General features: G+C 46.1%; 2 protein-coding genes and 1 long non-coding RNA gene across 4 annotated transcripts in view; 1 reads left to right on the top strand and 2 right to left on the bottom strand.

Moving 5' to 3' along the window:
• LOC310763600 overlaps positions 1–23,795 on the bottom strand; it is a 62,711-nt gene that overhangs the window by 1,724 nt on the left and 37,192 nt on the right. The window lies entirely within an intron of this gene.
• TSPO (translocator protein) lies at positions 37–12,687 on the bottom strand. The gene is made up of 4 exons (XM_083616067.1): positions 12,582–12,687; positions 7,456–7,645; positions 1,004–1,142; positions 37–347 (listed from the first exon to the last, which is right to left on the bottom strand). The coding sequence occupies exons 2-4, from the start codon at positions 7,641–7,643 to the stop codon at positions 174–176; spliced, it is 501 nt and encodes a 166-aa protein (XP_083472193.1). The 5' UTR covers positions 7,644–7,645; positions 12,582–12,687; the 3' UTR covers positions 37–173.
• On the top strand, positions 15,807–21,831 carry MCAT (malonyl-CoA-acyl carrier protein transacylase). Of its 2 annotated transcripts, none has more exons than XM_083615926.1 (4): positions 15,807–16,115; positions 17,026–17,113; positions 19,650–19,867; positions 21,026–21,831. In XM_083615926.1, the coding sequence occupies exons 1-4, from the start codon at positions 15,822–15,824 to the stop codon at positions 21,437–21,439; spliced, it is 1,014 nt and encodes a 337-aa protein (XP_083472052.1). In that variant the 5' UTR covers positions 15,807–15,821; the 3' UTR covers positions 21,440–21,831. The 2 variants fall into 2 exon arrangements, with proteins under 2 accessions (XP_083472052.1, XP_083472051.1); XM_083615925.1 differs by having other exon boundaries at positions 15,807–16,280.

Genomic DNA, 23,795 nt, shown 5'->3' with positions numbered 1-23,795 from the left:
CTGGCTACAAATACATTAATAATCACAATTTCTGGGTCCGTTACTGAAGTTTATTAGATTTATTAAGCAATAAATCTGAGACAACATATGGTTTAAGCACTGGGGTGGTGGAATTGGAATCCAACTTAGAAAATGTTTCTTTTTTATAGAAAATAGCCCTGGAAAAATGTGTGTTACGGGTGTTTCTTATTGCGATTGTCTTTCCAGATACGATAGTTCAGCACAGAGGCAAAAGTTAGCCAGGCTAAATAAGGGTACATCAAATATGCTGCTGTTTTGTTGACATGGTACCAGACAGTAGTTGTAGCTGTTGCTGCTCCTGTGGTGAGCAATATAGTCACCAGCCCCTGAAAAAGAAATAAATGACATTAAAATGAGTTCTTCATGGGATCCTAGAGCAGAGAGGGCTACAAAGAACTGCAATTTCAGCCACACACCCCTTTGCCTTGTTTTTGTGCTGATTACAGGCATTTACCCAATGTAGTACTTGACCCCTTCAACAGCAACATACCCAAATATCCATGGGCTTTTGTAAAGCAAAAAGTCAAACAGCCAAAGCTCCAAGGATTTTGATTGAGCATGCCAACATGATCTGTCCTCATTATTGCTCACATTCCCAACACCTTATTGTGGGAACTCTGCACAGTGGAATCTCCTTCCCTCTGCCATACATGAAGGATCATCCGTCAGAAACTTCAGATGTCTCTGAAAGTCAGATTTCTGGCCAGACTTCACGTGACTCATAAAATTGGACCCCATTATTGATGAATTGCTGCTTTTGGGTTGTATTTTTGTATACTGGTTAGCGATTTATAAATATTAAGCAGTTAAAAATTTAAAATTAATTAAAAACAAATAAGCATTCCTCTGACAACTCTACAACACATACAAGTTTCCCAGTGGGTAATTTATTGCTGAAAGAATTCCCTTAAGGCAGAAAGCTGGCAAACCACTGCTCTAAGCCACAAGGGCATGGACTGACACAGAGCATTGCCCCACTTACCCAGCCTGTTTGGTGCTTTCCGAAGAATATGGGGACCCACGACCAATTTAATGCCAGGTTTCCTGCGTACAGCCCAAGGGGAACCAGGGATTTTTCATTGAAGCCTCCCAATTCCCTCCACACGAGGTAAGAACCATATCTGAAAGAATGGGAAATGTCATTTGTCAGAAAATGGACTGGGTGCGTGAGGACTTTAACAGAAATCCTAAACTCCATGCTGAGAATAATGCAAAAGTCATGAGACGCTAATACTTTCATACCTTGCCAGGGTTTCTGACCCATTAGAGAACACTGAAGTCTCCTTATCCTTCTCAAGCCACAAATGCCTATATATTGCCTATATATACTGTAACTATTAAGTGTATAAAATTTTACAAACCTGTTAACAATAATCCTAAATAACCCACCCCACCCCAAAATCAGTTGAATACTCATCACAATTGTTAATGTCACCATGTTTTTCATAACTATGTATCCCAAACTTCCATTATTAACCATAACTTGCTACCTTTCCAAAACATTTCAACAAATTGATAAATGCAAGAATTAGAACTGGAATAAAACAGTTTATAATCTTAAAAGGTAGATTAAAACTAACTAAAATGAAATGCAACTATTAAACTTTCGGTCCTTTGCCCAAAGGCCTTTCTAAACAAAATGTCCCGTCACCCAAACCTGCCTCCTAAAGGACAGGACCCATCAGGCATCTGGCTGTCTCTTTGAGAATAGAAATTCCGTTACTGGGAGTGTCGCAACCAAGGAGGTTTTGCTTATTAGAGTGAAGACAGTTGGCATAAATCAGGAGACCAAAGCTCAAATTCCTACTCTGCCCTTAAGCTTGCTCAGTGACATTTGCAGCCAGGCTCCTCTGATAAGGATAAAAACAAGTTTCTTAGAGGAAGGGTGGAATATATTGCATATGTGAGAAGCAAGAAATAAATGTGAATACATTAAAAGACGAGGTGTTTCAAGCAGCAGGGCTGTTCCTTTACATTTAAGTGTAATGTGCAATTACATGCGACATTTGGCGCATGATTCTTTAACATCAACTTCGTTGCACTGGTCATGTTGTGCAGATGCCTGATGATCGTCTTCCAAAGCAACTACTCTATTCTGCACTTAAAAATGGAAAGTGTAATGCTGGTGGTCAACAAAAGAGGTTTAAAGACTGTCTTAAGGCAAATTTTTAAAAATGTAGTATAAACACCAACAATTTGGAAACACTTGTCTGCGAGCGCTCCAATTGGAGAACAGCCTTCACCAAAGGTGTCATGGACTTTGAAGACACTTGAACTCAGGACACAAGGGAGAAACATGCTAGGAGGAAGGCACGCTTGGCAAATCCACACCATGATCAACTCCTGCCCTGAAACCAATGTCCCCACTGTGGAAGAACACTTGGATCCAGAATTGGCCTCCACAGTCATTTATGGACTCATTGTTAAAACCATGTTTATGGAAGACAATCTTACTCAGCTATGAGTGATTGCCAAAGAAGATGATGTGTAAACTTAGCTTGTGAAAACTAGCTTTCGCATTCTCTTCCACCAGGTGGCACTGAACAATGTGGAAAACACTTTGCAGAAACAACCTGTTCAAAACAGATGGGATCAACTCCCTGTCCTGCTAGCTAGGTCCTAGTGGCAGGGTTTCAAATCCCTGCTTTTAATAGGCAACCCAGTCAGATGGGCAGGGTGCAAAAAATAACATTGTTATCATGATTGCTTGGGTATGCAAATACCAAGCAGCAAGGCTACCTAGCTTCCTGTACAGCCATTCCCTAAGCAAGTTCTCAGCTGCAAACCACACTCTGCAGCTCTGAAGGAAGCTGTTTCTTGCAAGCAAATGTCAGGGTTGCTGTCAGAAGGTGAAGCAGTGATGCCACACTAAGTTATCTTATGACTGTCATGTGGCATTGGAGGAAGGGCCCATCTGTCAGCAGGAGAGCACATGTTTTGCATGCAAAAGGACCCAGGTTTGATCCCTGGCATTTCCAAGTATTGCTGGAAAAGACCTGTTTGAAAGCAGTCAGTGAACACAAATGCTGATGCACCTGGAGCAATGGCCGCACTCGGCATAAGGCAGCGTCATACAGGGCTACTGCACCTACCCAAGCATTTGTACTAGCAAATGTGCATGCTCCACCATTATTTGTAGGTACGTATATTTATATTTATTTATTTATTATATATAGGAGGACTCCCCTGTGTGAGTGTCTGAGGGCCCTGCTCCTTCCTACCACTTACCACCTGGCCCAGGGCGGGGCCTGACAGGCCTCACTAGGACAGTTGTTACTGCCGGAGGGGCACAGAGTGTTTTTAAAATGTTTTTTAAAAAGTTCTTTTGGATTTTTTGTATGTGGGGGGTGGGGGTGGGATGGATGTTTGGTTGGGCTTGGGGAATTATTTTTTTTATTTTGATGTTTTTGTAATTTTTACATTTTTTTGTTTGTATTGTTTTATTGGTTTTGTTTGTTTGTTTAAGGTGTTATTTTGTTCTTAGGGGGAGGGGTCAGGGCTGCCGGGGAGTGGGCCCCAGCCCACAAAATGGCTGGGGCATGTTCCACAGGGGCGGATGCACTGGGACAACCGATCTCAGTGATCACGGGTAGGAGGAGGAGTTACGCTAAGACTAGACCATGTCATTACAGAGGGGGCAGGTTTAATCGTCGTCTGAGGACTATTCCTGCCTCCGGGTCTGGTCCTGACCGGATGGATACTAGAATCAGCAAGGGATACCCACATGACCTGAAGGTGCTGCTGTGCAATGCCAGGTCAATGATTCATAAGACCACTGCCATCCACGACTTGATCATGGATGGAGGACTTGACCTGGCATGTGTAACAGAGACTTGGTTGGATGAAGCAGATGGGTATGTCCTTGCCGCAGCTTGTCCACCAGGTTTCTCTTACGCACAGCAACCCAGGTCATGTGGGCGGGGAGGTGGGGTTGCAGTTATTTTTAGGAAGTCATTAGTTTGCACCAGGCGTCCTATTGGGAAGACCCAGTTTTCCTAGTGCATGTTCTGGAAGTTGGGCAATAGGGGCAGTACAGGATTCCTGTTGATGTACCGACCTCCCCGCTGCACCAAGGATTCCCTGCTCGAGCTGCTTCAGGTCATGGCGGATGTTCTCCTGGAGACACCTAGCTTGGTCGTCCTAGGGGATTTTAACATCCATGCTGACACGACCTTACAAGGGGCCGCTCGGGACTTCGTGGAAAGCATGGCCTCCATGGGGCTGTCCCTGAATAAGTCTGGCCCAACCCATAGCCGCGGACATGTCTTGGACCTGGTGTTTACCTCTATGGATGTTGGTGATCTGACACTAAGTAAAAGCGAAACGAAAGAAGTGCCATGGTCAGATCACTTCCTGGTGCAACTGGACTTCTCTGCGACCCATCCCCTCTGCAGGGAGGTGGGACCAATTCGGATGGTCCGCCCCCGCCACTTAATGGATCCAAATGGTTTCCAGAGAGTGGTAGGGGATGCTTTATCCCATGTTGATGGCCTTTCAGCTGATTCCCTGGTGGCCCGCTGGAATGTGGAGTTAACCAGGGCTATTGACTGTTTGGCTCCGAAGCGCCCTCTCCGATTGCATGGAGCCCGGACAGCCCCGTGGTTTTCCACGGATCTGAGGGCAATGAAACAATCGTTGAGACGGCTAGAGCGCCGGTGGCGGATAACTCATTCCGAATCTGACCGGACACAGGTTAGAGCTCAACGTCGAGCCTACCAAGTGGTGATAGCGACGGCGAAGAAGAATTTCTTCACCGCCTCTATTGCATCTGCAGAAAACAGCAGCAGGAGACTTTTTCAGTTGGTTCACAATTTAGCGGAACCACCTGCAACATCGGGGCCCGTACGGGCAACATGTTCTCCTGCAATGATTTTGCAAAGTTTTTTTGCAGATAAAATCGCTCAGATTCGGGAAGAAGTAGACTCCACCGTGGGAGCAGGGCCAGGGCGGGAGAGTGCTAGAGTTCTGTCTAGTCAAGTTGAGTGGGATCGATTCCAATCTGTTACCTCCGAGGATGTGGACAGGCTGCTTGGACGAGTGAAACCAACCACCTGTCTCCTGGATCCTTGCCCATCCTGGCTTATAAAAGCTAGCCGGGAAGGACTGGGCGATGGGCTTCGTGGGGTGGTGAATGCTTCCCTCCGTGAGGGAGCCTTCCCAGACCCGCTGAAAGAGGCGGTTATTAAACCGCTTCTTAAAAAAACATCTTTAGATGCGGCCACAACGGCCAACTATCGCCCAGTCTCAAATCTTCCATTCTTGGGCAAGGTGATTGAGTGAGCGGTTGCCGAACAACTCCAGGCATGCCTGGAAGAAGCGAACCATTTGGATCCCTTCCAGTCGGGATTCAGGCCTCATCATGGGACTGAAACTGCCTTGGTCGCACTGGTTGATGATCTCCGGCGGGCTAGGGACAAAGGTGAGAGCTGTTTCCTAGTTCTGCTGGATCTCTCAGCGGCGTTTGATACCATCGACCATAACATCCTTCTGGACCGTCTTGAGGGGCTGGGAGCTGGGGGCACTGTCATACAGTGGTTCCGCTCCTTCCTCCTGGGCCGTGTTCAGAAAGTGGTGGTGGGGGATGAGTGTTCAGACCCCTGGGCTCTCACTTGTGGGGTGCCTCAGGGTTCTGTCCTCTCCCCCATGCTTTTCAACATTTACATGCAGCCGCTGGGAGAGATCATCAGGAGGTTTGGGCTGGGTGTTCATCAGTATGCGGATGATACCCAGCTCTACCTCTCTTTTAAATCAGAACCAGTGAGGGCGGTGAAGGTCCTGTGTGAGTGTCTGGAGGCGGTTGGAGGATGGATAGCGGCTAACAGATTGAGGTTGAATCCTGACAAGACAGAAGTACTGTTTTGGGGAGACAGGAGGCGGGCAGGTGTGGAGGATTCCCTGGTCCTGAATGGGGTAACTGTGCCCCTGAAGGACCAGGCGCGCAGCCTGGGAGTCATTTTGGACTCACAGCTGTCCATGGAGGCACAGGTCAAATCTGTGTCCAGGGCAGCTGTCTACCAACTCCACCTGGTACGCAGTCTGAGACCCTATCTGCCTGCAGACTGTCTCGCCAGAGTGGTGCATGCTCTGGTTATCTCCCGCTTGGACTACTGCAATGCACTCTACGTGGGGCTACCTTTGAAGGTGACTCGGAAACTACAACTAATCCAGAATGCGGCAGCTAGACTGGTGACTGGGGGCGGCCACCGAGACCATATAACACCGGTCTTGAAAGACCTACATTGGCTCCCAGTATGTTTCCGAGCACAATTCAAAGTGTTGGTGCTGACCTTTAAAGCCCTAAACGGCCTCGGTCCAGTATACCTGAAGGAGCGTCTCCACCCCCATCATTCTGCCCGGACGCTGAGGTCCAGCGCCGAGGGCCTTCTGGCGGTTCCCTCATTGCGAGAAGCAAAGCTACAGGGAACCAGGCAGAGGGCCTTCTCGGTAGTGGCGCCTGCCCTGTGGAACGTCCTTCCAGCAGATGTCAAAGCGATAAACAACTACCTGACATTCAGAAGACATCTTAAGGCAGCCCTGTTCAGGGAAGTTTTTAACGTGTGATATTTTACTGTATTTTTGGTTTCTATGGAAGCCGCCCAGAGTGGCTGGGGAGGCCCAGCCAGATGGGCGGGGTATAAATAATAAATTACTATTATTATTATTATTATTATTAATATATATATATATATATATATATATATATATATATATATATATATGCGGGTGGCGCTGTGGGTAAAACCTCAGCGCCTAGGACTTGCTGATCGTCAGGTCGGCTGTTCGAATCCCCGCAGCGGGGTGAGCTCCCGTTGCTCGGTCCCAGCGCCTGCCAACCTAGCAGTTCGAAAGCACCCCCGGGTGCAAGTAGATAAATAGGGACCGCTTACCAGCAGGAAGGTAAACGGCGTTCAGTGTGCTGCGCTGGCTCGCCAGATGCAGCTTGTCACGCTGGCCACGTGACCCGGAAGTGTCTTCGGACAGCGCTGGCCCCCGGCCTCTTAAGCGAGATGGGCGCGCAACCCCAGAGTCGGACACGACTGGCCCGTACGGGCAAGGGTACCTTTATCTTTACCTATATTTATAGGCCTAGTACCAAGTGATACATACCTCAGCCTGCGCCCTTAAGTTCTGGACTGCAGACATCAAAACTTTACATCTCTGTGCAAGTGCTAAAAAAAACCTGGAAATGAACTTTTGCCACAATCTTAAGGAGCATGAAAATTCTCAAACTTCATTTCCCTATGAATCTCTACTTTCATTTTCTTTTTAATAAGCAAGTTTTCTAGCCCATAGGGTAAAATATGGGCATAATCCCTTCAGATATCCAAAACCAGAAGAGAGCTTGATGGGATTTACTTAGGCAAGTTCAGATTTCTTAGTGTACATATTTTTAAAGGCCTTAAACAACTATATTGTAAAAATAAGACTACATACCCCATTGACGAATATAATGCTCCCCAGACAGGTGGGAAAACCCAGTTGGGGGGGCGCCAAGATGGCTTCTCCAGTGATTCATACCACGTAGGCAGTTCTTTCTTGACAATCCTAGCTCCCCAGATGCTTCCGGCATTTGGCAAGAGCGTGAAAGCAACAGCAGGAGCCCATGAGGGGAGCGCTTCCATTTCTGAAACAAATATGCAAACTGGGTGAGAGTTGACTTTGCAAAGTGCAGTTTCACAAATACCAGCAAAATATTAGCAGTGCAGAAAAGCTGATAGTTGGGCCTATATGCCTTTGCGTCCCAGTGGCTGAGGGTTCAAAAGCAAGGAAGGGTTGCTGCCCTGCTGCAGCAACAAACTGGCCGCCTCAACTGGTTTCCAAAGACTGAAGGTGGGGAACTGATTCTATTGAACAGTGCTGCGTGTTTTCAGTTCATACAAAAAACTCTGTAGTGTTTGACTGGTGAGTCCTTACCCAAACATGTAGAATCGTAGAGTTGGACGGGACCTCTAGGGTCATCTAGTCCAACCCCCTGCAATGCAGGAATCTCAACTAAAGCACCCATGAACTGGACACAGAATTCCAGGTGTGGCAGAATAGAGCAGGCCTATTACTCTCCCCTTGAGCTGTCTGTGGTTACCCAATCTGTGTGTGTGTGTGCGTGTGCAATTCAGCATTTTTAAAAGTGCAAATGGGATTCAATTAGATTTACCGTATTTTTTGCTCTGTAAGACTCACTTTTTCCCTCCTAAAAAGTAAGGGGAAATGTGTGTGCGTCTTATGGGGCGAATGCAGGCTGCGCAGCTATCCCAGAAGCCAGAACAGCAAGAGGGATCACTGCTTTCACTGCGCAGCGATCCCTCTTGCTGTTCTGGCTTCTGAGATTCAGAATATTTTTTTTCTTGTTTTCCTCCTCCAAAAACTAGGTGCGTCTTGTGGTCTGGTGCGTCTTATAGAACGAAAAATACGGTAGGTGGAAATAAGAGGGTGAAGTTGCAACTTTCCTAGGAGAAAAGTATTCCAGCAAATATGGTAATGGAAGCATGACCTGCGAGGAGGCCAAGCCTTATAAACAGCATCAGACACAGGAAGGTGTTGCAGAAACCCGTATAACTTGTTTCAATTAATTGTTCTAACTGTTGCTCAGCATACGTAGAAAAGGCTCTTTTTGGGTGCAGCAAGGTAAAAAAAGCTCAGAGTTCACATATACTCCACCTGCCTGTTTTATGAACATGAATTTCTTTTTTTTTAAATAAGATATTTATTAAGATTTTTTAAAGTATTACAATAAATTAAAAAAAATAACAAAAATACAAAATAAAAATAATTAAAAACACACAAATTTTCCATTGCTTATTTTCCTTTAGCTTGTTTCCCAGACCTCCTCATACCTCCCTTTTTTGTATTCCACCTCAAATTGTTGGTTCAGCAAATCCTTACCATTATGTTTTTGCCTATTTTTAACCCTTTTTTCATATTCTCTTAAAGCATTACAGCTGGAAACCACTTAATTTCTATCCAACATCATTCTAACATTCGTTAATTTTACAATATTTCTGCAAATAGTCTTTGAATTTCTTCCAATCTTCTTCCACCGACTCTTCTCCCTGGTCTCGGATTCTGCCAGTCATTTCTGCCAATCCCATATAGTCCATCACCTTCATCTGCCATTCTTCCGAAGTGGGTAAATCTTGTGTCTTCCAATACTTTGCAATAAGTATTCTTGCTGCTGTTGTAGCGTACATAAAAAAAGTTCTCTCCTTCTTTGGCACCAATTGGCCGACAATGCCCAGAAGAAAGGCCTCTGGTTTCTTCAGGAAGGTATATTTAAATACCTTTTTCATTTCATTATATATCATCTCCCAGAAAGCCTTGATTCTTGGGCATATGAACATGAATTTCTGGACATGCTCTATGGCAACAATCCTAACCCCACTTGCCTGGAAGGAAGCCCCACTGAAGTCAATGGGACATACTTCCAAGTTGACATGGTAAGGATTCCACTGTACCTCACTAGGTTATCCTTCCTGCCACGGTCAATAAATTGTTTGTGCAAATAATTAGGATTTTTTTTATTACAACACCAGCAGCAGACCAACATGCAAAAGGTAAATGCTTCCCATCATGTTATCTCCATGCCAGGAAAAAATGTTGATTGTTTCATTTCTCTATATCCAGGTTCACTATGAAAGGCACAGGAACATCAGGGCCAGGGGTTTTTAAAGATATTGACTCTGCCAGCCATGAGAATGAGAATTAATTCCCTACTGGAGGCAAATGTGCTAAAGGAAAACGCCCGTCCTCCTCTCTTCAGTGTAATTTGAACTCTCTACATAATACATTTGGTAAAACAGGGCAGAGGTTGTGTAAGTTATTACATTGCTTCTACAACAAGCCTAACAGGAAAAAAGTGGCTTCAAAAGTAAGAGACGTGATCAGTTAAACAAGTAGAGACCTTTCCACTCATATCAAGTTGTCCTGTGAAATCGGACTTGTTTCATAATGTTTGCAAAACTTATCACCCTTTTTATGTAATCTCTCCATGTAATGGTTGTGGCTGAACTGCAGCCATTTTACACATTCACTCTGTTTTGTAATAGCTAGCTCAAGTGGGGCCAGGGAAGAAAATGGGTATAATAAAAAGCCCCCACCCCAAGTAACGGTACCACCCAAAGTTGCTCATTTGCAGCGTGGACTGGCTGACATCAATTGACAAGCAACCCAAATCCATTTATTTCAGTGAATCTGATTAATTTGGATAGGCATCTCTGACAGGACATAGTAGGGGTTAATTGCTACGCTTTAACCAATCCAGGAGCAAAGAAAGTCTATACAGGTTGGGAAATTCATTCTGGACTAAGAATCCACCCAAAAAGAATGTGCCTTTAACAGCCGCTTGGCAGGCTAGAAATTAGCAAGTGAAGTGCCCCCACCCCACCCCCGGCCAGCGTGCTGCGATAAGAAGGTCACTGAGACTCTGTGAACTGCCCCGAGACCTCCAGGTATAGGGCGGTATATAAATTCTAACAACAGCAACAACTGACCTGAGGAAGTGAAAACTGCACGCTCTCCCCTTAGCTCTACTCTGCTGAGTTAGGAAAAATTACTTCATTTTCTGGTCCCTTGTGTCCTCACATTTGTTTTTATTCATTTCTATGTTCTAACTGTTCATCGGATAAGGGAGGATATTTTGGTCTTTGCCCTATTAATCCCTTAGCCCCAGTACTTCTTCAACAACCAAAAACCATAGCTCTCAACTTTTCACTTTTCTTGCGAGGAATCCTATTCGGAATAAGGGAATTTCCCTTTAAAAAAGGGAAAAGTTGACAGCTATGCCAAAAAACTGAACTGGTAGAAAGTTAGGCTACTGTTAAGGGCTCAAAGGCAAGACCAGAAACAAAAGGTGGCAAGTGAACAGATTTCCTCCTTTTATTTCTGGCCTTTAATAACAGCTCCACATTTTACATGTGAATTTTTCTCAGCACTTTCTTGCAGGCCAAGAAAAGCTTCGTCTGCTGAATTCCGTGCTGGCCAAGGGACAAGAGCAGGCCAGGTGTGGTGGCCGAAGAGGGTGACATCCCTAAAAAGCACTTCATGGAGATTTGCCAAAGGATGGTAAAACATGTTGCTACAGAACGATAATCACAAAACATTTAATCTCCTGTAAATTAAATTCAGGCAGTCATAACTTTCAGTCTCCAATGCAAATAATCATTGAAATCCATGCTACTCCATTCAATTTTTTAAAAACTGCTTCAGGCTAGTGTGGGAGTTAAGCATGTCAGAATCAGCACCTGCTCTACCAGTCAGGTTTCTGCTTTCTTTAGACCCTTAACCCCTACGACTCCTGCTTGCAAACTTGCTTTGATATAGCCAAGTACCGACTCCTAGTTGTGAAGGTAGCTGCTGTCTAGCATGTGTCTTTTAAAGCTGAACTGCATGGAGAAATTCAACTGCTGAAACAAAGTGTTGAATGAAATCATCCAGTGAATTAACACGGTCAGGGGTCCCTTTACCTTTTTTATGAAGGCCTCTAGAGCCCTGGCCTTAAAAAGGCAGCAACAGACGCAGATTTATAAAGTTGCTTCTCTCCTGTTGAATGCTCTGAGCCGGTGTGGAATTGTAGAAGAACCCAAAGCAAGGTTAACTTTTCAAGAAAAGGCACACATCACCAAACAGCCCTAATATGCAATTGATTCAACCTGAATGACCGCAGCTCATTTAAATCGTGGGTGCTAGGCAGTTAGTTTTGGATGAACTGGCTGGTGATGGGGGGCTGTTTTGCTGTAACTGCCCCCACCCCCTAAAAAAACTCTGAAGAAATTATAAATACAGCTCTTTATTTAATTGCTGTGGTTTATCAAGGCATTGGGCAAATTGTTCCAAGTCTCCAGGAGGGGATGGAAGAGATTTATCTAGACAATACAGAGGTGCTAGAGGACCCCCTGCTCTTTAGGAGAAGCCTGGAAGGGGGGGAGCTGGAGTAGCACCCCAACCCATCCTCTGCAGCAAGTTGTGGGGTTTGCTTTCTCCTATTTAGTTTCTATGTTGGCAGCTGAGGAGGCCAGGCGCCATCTCTCCAGGTTTCCGTTTTCAGTCGCTGACTTCTACAAACTTGCTCGCCTGCGGAGGTGGGGATCGCCTAGATGGGCCGCGGGAGATGCGCTGCCAGGATTTCACGCCGCCCTTTCAGCGGTTACTACGTTCCCTGCTCAGGGCAGCCAGGTAACAATATCTCTGGCAACAGGAGGACCATCGGGGATACGCGCCCGACTCGGCGGAGCCCCTGCCTTCCTCGCAAGCTGTGGGTAACGCCCTTCCCAAGTTAGGCACAACCTCCTCGTGCCTTTGCCTCTATATGGACTTTCCCCCTTTCCTGTGATCCTGGAGGTCTTTAAGCAGAGGTTCGGGACGGCTCAGTCGGGAGACCTTGAAACTCTTCAATCTCAAGGTCGCGGGTTCGAACCCCACGTGGCAGGTTCGTGCATTGCAGGGGGGGTTGGACTAGATGACCGGGGGGTCCCTTCCAGCTCTACAGGTCCTAGGAAGCTGCCCGCGCTCCTAGTCCTCAGTGCGCATCTGCTGGAGCAAGGGCTCTCAAAGGCGTTAGATTCCCGTACCTGCGTCTGCTGCTGCTGCTGCCGCTGCTTCCTCCGCTGACCTCGCTGCTCGGAGAAAGCGAAAGGGTTGTGGGAAAGGCAGCGAGGGAGCGGCCCAGTGGGCGGGCGGGAGGCGGAGAAGGGAGCAAGGGGCGCGCCCATCTCGAGGCTGTGGAGAGCAAGGAAGAGGCGCTTTGGAAATGCTTTGGGAACCAGAATAAAGCCACTCCTGGCAGCGCCTGATTTATAACACAGAACGCAACCATTTCATCATAGGACCCCGCGGCAGCCAGAAAGTATAACACAATGCGTCTGTTATGCACGAGCCTCTTACACAGGTGCCTTAATCGAAATAAAATAAAATAAAAATCTTTCCAGTAGCACCTTAGAGACCAGCTAAGTTTGTTATTGGTATGAGCTTTCGTGTGCATGCACACTTCTTCAGATACAGATGCCTTAAGTATGTCTGCAAACTTCAGTGAGAGGCCTGAGTTTGCTTTTGCCGGCTCATCTCACTGACATTAGGTCTACTTTGAGACAAAGAAAGTATCATTTCCTTTTTATCTTCAGATCTTTCATATTTGAAAATCCCTTCTCGCAACAATGTGTAGAATAGCTATTTCTAACTGTAGAATAGCCAATGCTCTTAAAAAGAGGCGTGGATATGGTTTCTGGTTTTGTGACTGAAATATACTCAGAGTCGCCACCACTGAGGGCTGTGGCGAAAAGTGCCCCTTCAGCTGTTCCATTATTGTTTTGTATGGAACAGTAGCAACGTCTTCAGGCGCAAGGAGAGCCCGGGCGATTTCAAACGTCTCCTCTCCGCAGACGCTGAAGAATATTGCCCTCTTCTTGGCGTCTTCTTCCTCGGTGACCCCTTTGGCTTCTAGGAGGAAGGTGAAACGGGAGGCGTACGCTTCCCAGTCTCCAGATGCTGGGTTGAACGGCGAGAAGCTGCTGTCGGTTGCCATTCTGAGTTCCTTGTGTCCCGGAGCTGAAGCCTGGATACACGGTGCAAGGCAGCGGTGCGGCAGGTGGCGGTGCTGCGGTGCTGTGTGTGGCAGTCAGCTCAGCGGGATCCCACCTTCGTCGCCAGTGAAATATACTCAGAGTCGCACAGTGATTTCATGCTCTTTATTCAGCTCATAGTGGTGAGGAGGAATGAATGAAAGTCCCCTCAAAGTATCTGCTTTATATACATTATTTACACAATGGGCTGCACATGATTGGCTAATTCCGGAATTCTACTGTAAGCCAATCAGGTTGTGGATTCACTTCTATCTGGAGCATGATTGGGTAGTTCCTGCCAACCAATCATACTGCTGCATTGTTCTAGGACCAATCAGACTGCTGCATTCTGAATCCTATTGTTCTAGGACCAATCAGACTGCTGCAGTTTGGATCCTATTCAACTCAGTACATAACAGTGACCACATAAAATTATTTTGATGGCATAGTATACAAGACTAAGGGACGCGGGTGGCGCTGTGGGTTAAACCAGAGAGCCTAGGGCTTGCCCATCAGGTCGGCGGTTCGAATCCCACGACGGGGTGAGCTCCCGTTGCTCGGTCCCTGCTCCTGCCAACCTAGCAGTTTGAAAGCATGTCAAAGTGCAAGTAGATAAGTAGGTACCGCTCCGGCGGGAAGGTAAACGGCGTTTCCGTGCGCTGCTCTGGTTCACCAGAAGCGGCTTAGTCCTGCTGGCCACATGACCTGGAAGCTGTACGCCGGCTCCTTCGGCCAATAAAGCGAGATGAGCGCCGCACTCACGACTGGTCAGGGGTCCCTTTACCTTTACAAGACTAGGCTAAAATGTCTAGATGTTTCTTTGATTGTCCTTGAATCTTCCTGCCACATTTGCCATTCTCTCCTGCAACACCCTTGGAGAACCACTGCTTCAAAACCTGGTCCTTTGGCGGAAACGGCCTTTTCCCTTCTCTCTCAGCCACATCACAGCTGAGCCAATGTGTGCTTTTTATTTTATTTTGGGAACTTCAAGAAAGCCCTCCAAGAAATTCTGAAGGTTTAAGGCAAATGCGGGAGACAGAGGTAGCAGAAAAGAGATAGGCTCCCAGGTGAGAGCCTATGGCTTTAAGCAATGCATATTTTCCTTTGCTGTAAGTCACTTGGAAAGGGACGCGGGTGGCACTGTGGGTAAAACCTCAGTGCCTAGGACTTGCCGATCGTATGGTTGGCGGTTCGATTCCCTGCAGCGGGGTGAGCTCCCGTTGTTCGGTCCCAGCTCCTGCCCACCTAGCAGTTCGAAAGCACCCCCGGGTGCAAGTAGATAAATAGGTACCGCTTTATAGCGGGAAGGTAAACGGTGTTTCCGTGTGCTGCGCTGGCTCGCCAGAGCAGCTTCGTCACGCTGGCCACATGACCCGGAAGTGTCTCCGGACAGTGCTGGCCCCCGGCCTCTTAAGCGAGATGGGCGCGCAACCCCAGAGTCGGTCACGACTGGCCCGTATGGGCAGGGGTACCTTTACCTTTTTAAGTCACTTGGAGACCTTCAGGTGACAGCTGGGGGGGGGCAAGGTGCTCGAGAAGATGGTGGCAATTCAGCTGCAGGCATGTTTGGAGGAAATCCGTTATCTGGACCCATAACTCCTCCCTCTTGATCCCACCATTTAAGCTAAAACTAATTTTGAACACTATGGTCATGAAAGAAAAACACAACCTTTCCTGTTTTATAGTTGCCCTTTATTTTTTTTATTGTCAGCAGTATAAAGGTAACTTCAACACACAGACTAAGCTCATCAGGCCTTAACTTCTAAGCAGAGATGTATATCTAACTGCATTTTTAGATGTGAAATTTAAGAGAACTTTTGTTCTTGGTATAAGCTTCCGTGTGCATGTATACTTTTCAGCTACCAAAGATTGGATTAAGGTGTATTTATCTCCCTTAACATCTTCACACTTTAAACATATACGAATCTAGAAAAGTCTGTGTCTCTTTAATTCTGTGACTCACAGCACACACACGCAACAACCTGGCACATACGTACTCCTCAGAGCCATACGTGCCAGTGGATTTGTGCCTCTGTGCTTTTGTGGTAGATACGTGTCTGTGGATTTGTGCCTCTGTATTTGCCGCTGACACCCACGAGCACGTGTAGAGAGAGGGGGGACCTTGGGTGGGGTGGAACCCTCTTTTCTACGGCTCGGGTTTCCGGGCCGCGGCGGGGGAAGCTTTTTGCTAACGGACCGGGCCTTGCATTTCTCGCTTTGCGGCCCCGCACGCGGAAGGAGGCTCCCGTTGCCATGGCGACCTCCGCCGCCGCGCGGCGCCTGCTGCCGCCGGGCCTCTCCGCGGGCCGCGCTCTCCCCTTCCCGGCGCTGCGGCGATGGCTCAGCCGAGGCGGAGCCCCGAGGCCCCCCGGCGCGGGGGAGGCGGCGGGGCTGTTGCGGGACGCGGCGGCGGCGGCGGCGGAGGACGAGGCGCCGCGGCCTGGCGGGAAGGCGCGCCGGGCCCCCGAGGAGGCTTCGGTGCTGCTCTTCCCCGGCCAGGGCAGCCAGTTCGTGGGGATGGGCCGCGGGCTCCTGCGCTACCCGAACGTGCGGGAGCTGTACCGCGTGGCCGAGGGCGTCCTGGGCTACGACCTGCTCGGCCTCTGCTGCGAAGGGCCCGGCGCCCAGCTGGAGCGCACCGTGCACAGCCAGCCCGCCGTCTTCGTCAGCTCCCTGGCCGCCGTGGAGAAGCTGCACCAGGAGCAGCCCAGGGTGAGGGGCACCCCGGGGGCATCTAGTCCAGCCCCCGGGGCCAGGCAGGAGTCTCCCCGAGAGAGGGCCAGGCAGGCGCCCGCCCGCTGGGTGGGAAGGCAGGGCCAGAGCAGGAGCATCGCCCACCCCCAGGGCTTCCAGCAACAGCCATTCAGAATCCCCGACTGCCTCTGACTGTGGTGGCCAAGGGTTGCCCTCTCCTCACCTCCATTTGTCTAATCCAGGGGTGTCCAAACTTTTTTCAGTGAGGGCCAGATTTGATGAAGTGAACGTCCCTGAGGGCCGACCAAAGTTACCGACCTTTTTAAAGGATTGATGTTGTGCTTTTTCTTAGATTTCACACACCCCCCCCGGAAATAAACTGCCAGAGGCCGGATTAAACCAACCGGCGGGCCGGATTAGGCCCCAGGGCCAGACTTTGGACATGCCAATCCTCTTTTAAAGGCCGCCACCTCCTGTAGGAGGGAGTGCCGTAGTTTGACTACGTGAAGCACTTGGGTTTTGTCTGCCCCAAACTCTCCCAACGTTCAGCTTCCTGGATGCTTCACTAGAGTTCTATGTTAGGAGAAAGGGAGGGAGACTTTCCTCTGCCCACTTTCTCCGTGCCAAGGAGAAAGAAGCAGGCTGCGCCACAATTGACAGTGCACACGGGGATGCCTGCGTTTCTCACACTATGTGAACTGCGTAGGGTGTTTCTGGATCACTTCCACTTGTTACTTACTGGAGACCTTTTAAATTTCTACAGGTAGTGGAGAGCTGTGTGGCAGCTGCTGGATTCAGCATTGGAGAATATGCAGCCCTTGTTTTTGCAGGAGCCATAGACTATGCAGAAGGTATCAAGAAAGTACCCTTGCACTTTCATATTAAACGTTTATCTAAAATCTTTGCAATGCAAGGATAGCATGTAGCCGGGGGGCATGGCAGGGGGGGTGTAGCCCCAGGTGCACAATTTGGGGGTGGGGCACAAACCAGGCACCCCCCTGGGATCCCCATCCTGCCCTGTCTGCTGCTGGGGGTCTCTGGGCCCTGGAGCCCAGCCTCACTGCTGCATCTCCAGCCCCCTTGCTGAATGGCTGCCTGGCCAGCATTGGGGGAGTGGGGAGCCTTCACATGCCAAGGCTCTTTCGCTGGGCTCCTCCTTTTGCAAGTGGGGAGGCAGAACAGCATGGCCCTGCTTGGTTCCAGTGGTGATGGCTGCCCACGTGCACATGCACCCCAGGTGACCACCCCACCCCTGCCCACGTGCACATGCGCCCCAGGTGCCAGCAGACAACTCGTGTTGCTGACTCTGGCGCATTAGTCTTGGCACACAATTCTTTGTGGTCCTCTGCTAGTGAAGGCAGTGGCTGAGCTTCATGCTCTGGCACCAGGAGGGGGGCGGAGAGCAGGCAGGGATGGGGCACACCGCCTGCAGGGGCGTGGTGCCCAGCACGGGCAGGGAGGCAGCCACGGTGGAACCCCACCAGGATCGCACTGCCGGATCGCACACTCCTCTTCCTCCGCCACTGAGTGAAGGGTATCTTAGTGTCCAGCTATTTTATTTCTTCCTCAACTTTATGTGTTACATCTTTGTGCTATTTAAGTAATAAGTAAGTAAAATTGAAATCCAGATCAAGTCCATATAATGTGTACAAAAGTATAAAGTATAACCAGCTTTGCAGTGGATAAAATGTGAGGATTTCTTGTATTAATATCTTCATAGACATATTGGGAATAAGTTGTAAGATTCTGAATTTAAATATCATTGCTTGCAGGAAAGTTGCTTCAGCTAGTCTGAAGTCTAGCTTCTGTTGACATAAATACAGCTTGGGGCAGACAGTAGCTTAGTTGAGCATTATGCGAAATCATGACTTGTATGAACTCTATTAACTGAAACCATGGTTTGAGCTTCCAAACACCCAAAAGGCTTGCTAAGCCATGGATGACAAATTCACTTCAAACCGTGGTTTCTGTTTGTTGGCTTGTTAATTCAGATGTGCAAAAGCATAGACTACATTGGACATCACACTGAACTATGTTTTAGCATAGCGTGCATGAGCCCAGCTTCTCTGGCTTTTGTGCCTCTCCTTTCCCAGCTCTGGTGACATGGGAAGCAACATTTACAGGTGAAACTCGAAAAATTAGAATATCGTGGAAAAGTTCATTTATTTCAGTAATTCAACTTAAAAGGTGAAACTAATATATGAGATAGACTCATGCCAAGAGAAAGATGAAAGACATGAGACCGAGCAATGCAGAAGAGCTGAAGGCTGCTACTGAAGCATCCTGGTCTTCCATAACACCTCAGCAGTGCTGCAGGCTGATAGCATCCATGCCACGCCGCATTGAGGCAGTAATTGATGCAAAAGGGGCCCAAACCAAGTACTGAGTACATGTGCATGCTTCTACTTCTCAGAGGTCCAATATTGCTCTATTTGCAATCCTTGTTTTGCTGATTTCATTTAATATTCTAATTTTCTGAGATTGTTAATTTGGGGTTTTCATCAGCTGTATGCCATAATCATCACAATTATAACAAATAAAGGCTTGACATATCTCGCTTTGCATGTCATGAGTCTATCTCATATATTAGTTTCACCTTCTAAGTTGAATTACTGAAATAAATGAACCTTCCCACGATATTCTTATTTTTCGAGTTTCACCTCTAAATAAAAGCAGAAGTGAACACTTCAGTGCTCTCCTCAGCTGTGGGACTGTACAAGCCTAGGAGGCTAGACTTGTTTATGCCATGCTAAATGAGAGTTTGGTGTGATGTCCAAATGACTAAATTTCCTTAGGCATGGCTTGGCATGTTATGTGAATGCAGCCTATCTATGTTAACCAGAGTGAAAGCATGAAAAAATATACATATGGGTCCCTGTTGCAAGAATCCAAATTGCCAGCCCTTCATGCTTAATTTTCCTGGATACTTAGGTTCTGGTCATCTTGAATCTACATTAGTGGTGTTTTAGGGAACCCCTGAACTCTGTGGATGTGTATCAGATGTTCTTCAGTTGTGGACAAGGACCACACAGCTGCATGGGTGTGTTCCGTGGTGTGCTTTCTGTTCATGGCAGACAGCAGCCTAGCCAGTGTTCTTTATAACTGACTGTGCACTCTGGAACAGGTCCCAGAATCTTCTGCACCACATGCAAGTACTGTGGTGGTCAGTTTGATATGGAAAGGGTTCCCTGGAAGTAAAAAAGTTTGAAAGCTGCTACTCTACATCACAGAATACAATATTATTTCAGAGTTTTCACCTCTCTCTCTATGAAATCATTACATGGAAACATGCATTTAAGTTTGTAAAATCACAGCCAATTTTCTTTGTAGCTTCCATTTATCTTATGCTGAAGTTAAGTCCTCTTAGAGTTTCTTTCTTTTCTCTAGCCTTATATGCAGTGAAGGTGCGTGCTGAAGCCATGCAGGAGGCATCAGAAGCTGTCCCAAGTGGAATGTTATCTGTTATTGGCCGGCATAATTCAAATTATGTCACTGCTTGCTTGGAAGCTCGTGAATATTGCAAGTCATTGGGCATTGAAAATCCTGTATGTGAAGTTTCAAACTACTTGTTTCCAGGCAGCAGAGTCATTGCAGGACATTTGCAGGTATTATTTCAAAATAATGGTTCTGAATATCTGGAAATTGGTGGGGTTTTCAGTAGCACTGCTGACAGCCAAGAGAACAGTAGTACTTAAGTCATATTCTGTATTTTGAGGGGAGAAGTTTGCTTGCTTGTTATATGAATTGTATTTTTATCCTGCTTTTTTTTACATGCAAAGTACCTATACTAATAGCCATCAATTGATATATTTAATTTTTAAAAATAATAATAATAAACACATTTAAAACCATTTCACAATAATAAGAACAATAGTAATGAGAATAGCAGAAGAACAGCATTAAAAATAAGTTAATGTTTGAAATCAAAGGAACAATGAAAAGATTTTCACTGATTTCTAAAGGGCGGGGAGTACAATAGATTTAGGCAAACAGGTCTTACAGACAAGCACATTTGCAGTGGGTAAAGGGCTGCTCTCCTCAGACAGAGATGATATCAGGGCCAGATGACCTCATAGTGAAAGGGACTCCCTGGTTTATCCGACTAAGTTTTTCTAGCTTTAAAGTTAAGCATCAGTACCTTGAATTGAACATAGGCACTGACTGGTGGAGCTCCTTAATATCCCCAATGCATGCTGTTCTGCTAACCCTGGTCAACAGCTGTGCAGCTACATTCTGAAGTTTCTGAACAATATTCAAAGGCAGCCGCTTGTAATTGGGATTAGAATTGAAGCCTGTCACCTGGCAACAGGATCTAACTGACATGCAGTGATGATGTAAAGCACATGTAGCAACCTAGTGCTCTCCAAATGTTTTGAACAAAGCTCTCCTCAGCCCCAGGCAGCATGGCCAATAGGGATGATCAGAGATGTATTGCAACAACATATGGAGAGCACCACATTGGCTACCCTTGGTATAAAACAAAAATGGAAACGCAACAAATGCAATTAAGGTATAAAAGCCACCCGCCAACATTTGGGTAGCAAAGTCTAAGCCAGTACGTTTCCCTATAAAGTTTTAAGTCTCTGTTGTATGCTTTTTATGTCCTTTATTTTCTTTCTCTTGGAGGCATGCGTCCTCTGACTTGTAGGCCACAATGAATTTATAGGGTTTTCCTAAGAGCCAAATGACATTAACAGCAGTTCTAGATTGAAGGCAGTAACTCTGTTTTTGTGGTTCAGTGTTCTGTTTCGTTTTTATTTCAGGCTTTGGAGTTTTTGCAGCAAAATTCGAAAAAGTACTCATTTGTGAGAGTGAAAATGCTGCCAGTCAGTGGTGCTTTTCATACGCAACTTATGGAGCCAGCAGTGGGACCTTTGTCTGAAGCCCTCAACTCAATTAATATTCAGAAGCCTCTCATCCCTGTCTATTCAAATGTGGAAAACCGGAGATACACTGAACCGAAACAGATCCGGCGCTTGTTAGTGAAGCAGTTGGTTTCACCAGTGAAATGGGAGCAGACGATGCATGCCATCTATGAAAGGAAAAAAGGAGTAGGATTTCCTTATACTTATGAAGTGGGGCCTGGGAAACAGCTAGGAACAATCCTAAAAGGCTGCAATTTGAAGGCCTGGAAGTTCTATAAACATATTGATGTTTCAGAAGATGAAAAAGCATAGAGATGTCTGTAGGAAAAGTTTTCATTTTAAATGGATTTATTGTTAGGTAAAAATGAAATCATGCAAGCCCTGGAGGAAGACACAACATAGTCTTTTGGAGAGGGAGCTGTATACCGTTGTGCCATTGCTATTTCCCTACACAACTAGCACAGAAGAATTGCTTGTTACCTCAGAGGCCACTCTGGGTCTCACTTCTTCAGACAAACAGATTTGACCATGAGTCATCAATTACTTTGCTACAAACTTTTTAAAGAATTGTTTTATATAAGCCTGATCAATAGTACCTGCATTGGCCAAAGAATCATGGTGACTTATGCTCAGTGTCTTTGCTTTAACTTTTAAGAATCAGTGAAATAATAATAAAGTTAAAATGTTTTTCTTTGTTTTACAAATCATTTATTGTGGGTGAGAGATCTGCATTTGGTGTATAATTGGTAACTGTAACTCGCCCCACTGAGATAATATATTGGATGCAGTGATTGTGTGACCCATTGTATGCTATCTATGCATAATGTCCCATTAGTTTTTTAGAATACTCACTCACACTATTAAGGTCCCCATTTTGCAAAGTACCTCATCAGTTTTCCTTCTGGACATGAGTAAAATTATAAATCGGGTGCCACAGGTTTTTGGAGAGTTGGGTCTTACTGACTGGATGCAGAAAAGGCTCTTCTAAAGACCATGTGCTGTAGACAACTGAGTGGTACTTAGAATAGACCCATTGAAATTAATGGGCTGAAGTTAGCCGTGCCTTTTAATATCAGTGGATCTTGTCGGAACATGAGCTCCTTCTATGTAGCTGGTAACAGCATTGGTGTTTAAGCGTCAGGAGTTTTTCTTGAGACGCTTCCATCTGTTCAGAAGATGTCCAGAAAGGAAAGCTGGGAAACGTTACATGGCGTCCCAGGCCACTTTCAACTTACACGGGGATTGTGTTCCACGGAGAACACCTATAGCCAAAAACACATATAGTCAAAGCACATTAGGTTCAACAGCAGGTGGATTGCCAAAGTTTTTCCCCTCAGATGCCCATCACCTTTTTAAATCCCCCCCCCCAAGCGCATAAAGCTGATTGTGCAAAGTTAAGTGTGTAAATTGCAAGTTACCTGTATTCTTGCTAACAGCCTTCCAATATATGTTTGCTTTTCAGTCAAAAGTATAAGGGTAGTGCAGCACTGTGTTGTGTTAAGTGGCTTACAGTGCAATCTTCTGCCAGTCTGAGAAAAGACAGGACTTAAGGGAAAACACAGGATATTGGTCCCATGATTATATCATGAGGATGCTGCATAAAAAGCGAGTGAAGAAAACGTTACCATCCCACACTGAACACTTGCTGTGGAAGCACTCCTAACAGTGGATGGATTTTAGATATTCTTTCTAGAATCATCTCAGGAAGTCTTCTGCCAGAGGATGGCAGCAGTGTATAAATCATTTCTTACAGCTGAGATAGGTTAAAAAATTGCTTTTTTTTTTGTAGCAAATACAAAATGTAAGCATGCTTTTTGTTTGTATGACACCTGTGGGTTGAAATAAATCTCAGTGTCCAAAAGCATTGAACTGCAATAAAAAAGGTTCCTGGATCTTCCTCAAGTCACAAGTCAGTGAGTTACAAACTGAAAGATATACATCTTTCAGAGTAAATTATATTTTTTGAAACGTCGGGATTTCAGTTCTAATAAAACCAGTGCATTATGTCAATGTAGTTTCTTGATTCTTGGCTATTCAACAACTACAAACCACTTCTAGATGTGAAAATCCACTCTTAGAGCTGAGCTCTGCTGCCATGATTTGCAGATATGGTATATTTCGGGCAGGATCTTATTGCTGGATATGAGCCAGCAGTAGAAGGTTTAGGTAAGCTGGCACAGGAATATAACCAGCATTCAGTGTTATCTACAATAGCAGCACCTTTCTGAAAGAAATAGAGGTACAGTTTCTATGAAGAAAAAGTTTCTATGAAGAAATTGTTCATCGTAAATCTGAAACTGATTTCCTTCTAGCCTGTCAGGACAAATTCCACTCTTGATGTGTGTAAACATTAACTACAATAAAGCTCAGAGGAGGCCTCTGTATACTTTAGCATAAGGGTGTGGCATATTGTCAGCTCAATGTTCAAATTCCTGTTTTGAAGCTAATTCTTGTTTCTGAAGCAAGAGTGTGTCCTACAAACACTGATTCTTTGCTTTTAGAATCTGATTGCTAAAAAGGGCCTTGCAAGAGCCCCAGCAGCAGCAAACTGGTGGAGGAGGCCTGAAAGGTGTCTTCTAAAAGTTCTGTGTCTTTCTGAATGTTTTCCTGGCAAACTTTTGTCAGTGTTGTCATTATTGGCATATATATTAATAGCAATTCCCATCAT

This window comes from Podarcis filfolensis (assembly GCF_964270895.1).
Source record: "Podarcis filfolensis genome assembly, chromosome: 5".
Lineage (NCBI taxonomy): Eukaryota > Metazoa > Chordata > Lepidosauria > Squamata > Lacertidae > Podarcis > Podarcis filfolensis.
Note: the sequence above shows the minus strand (reverse complement) of the source record. Positions and strands in the feature narration are given on the sequence as shown.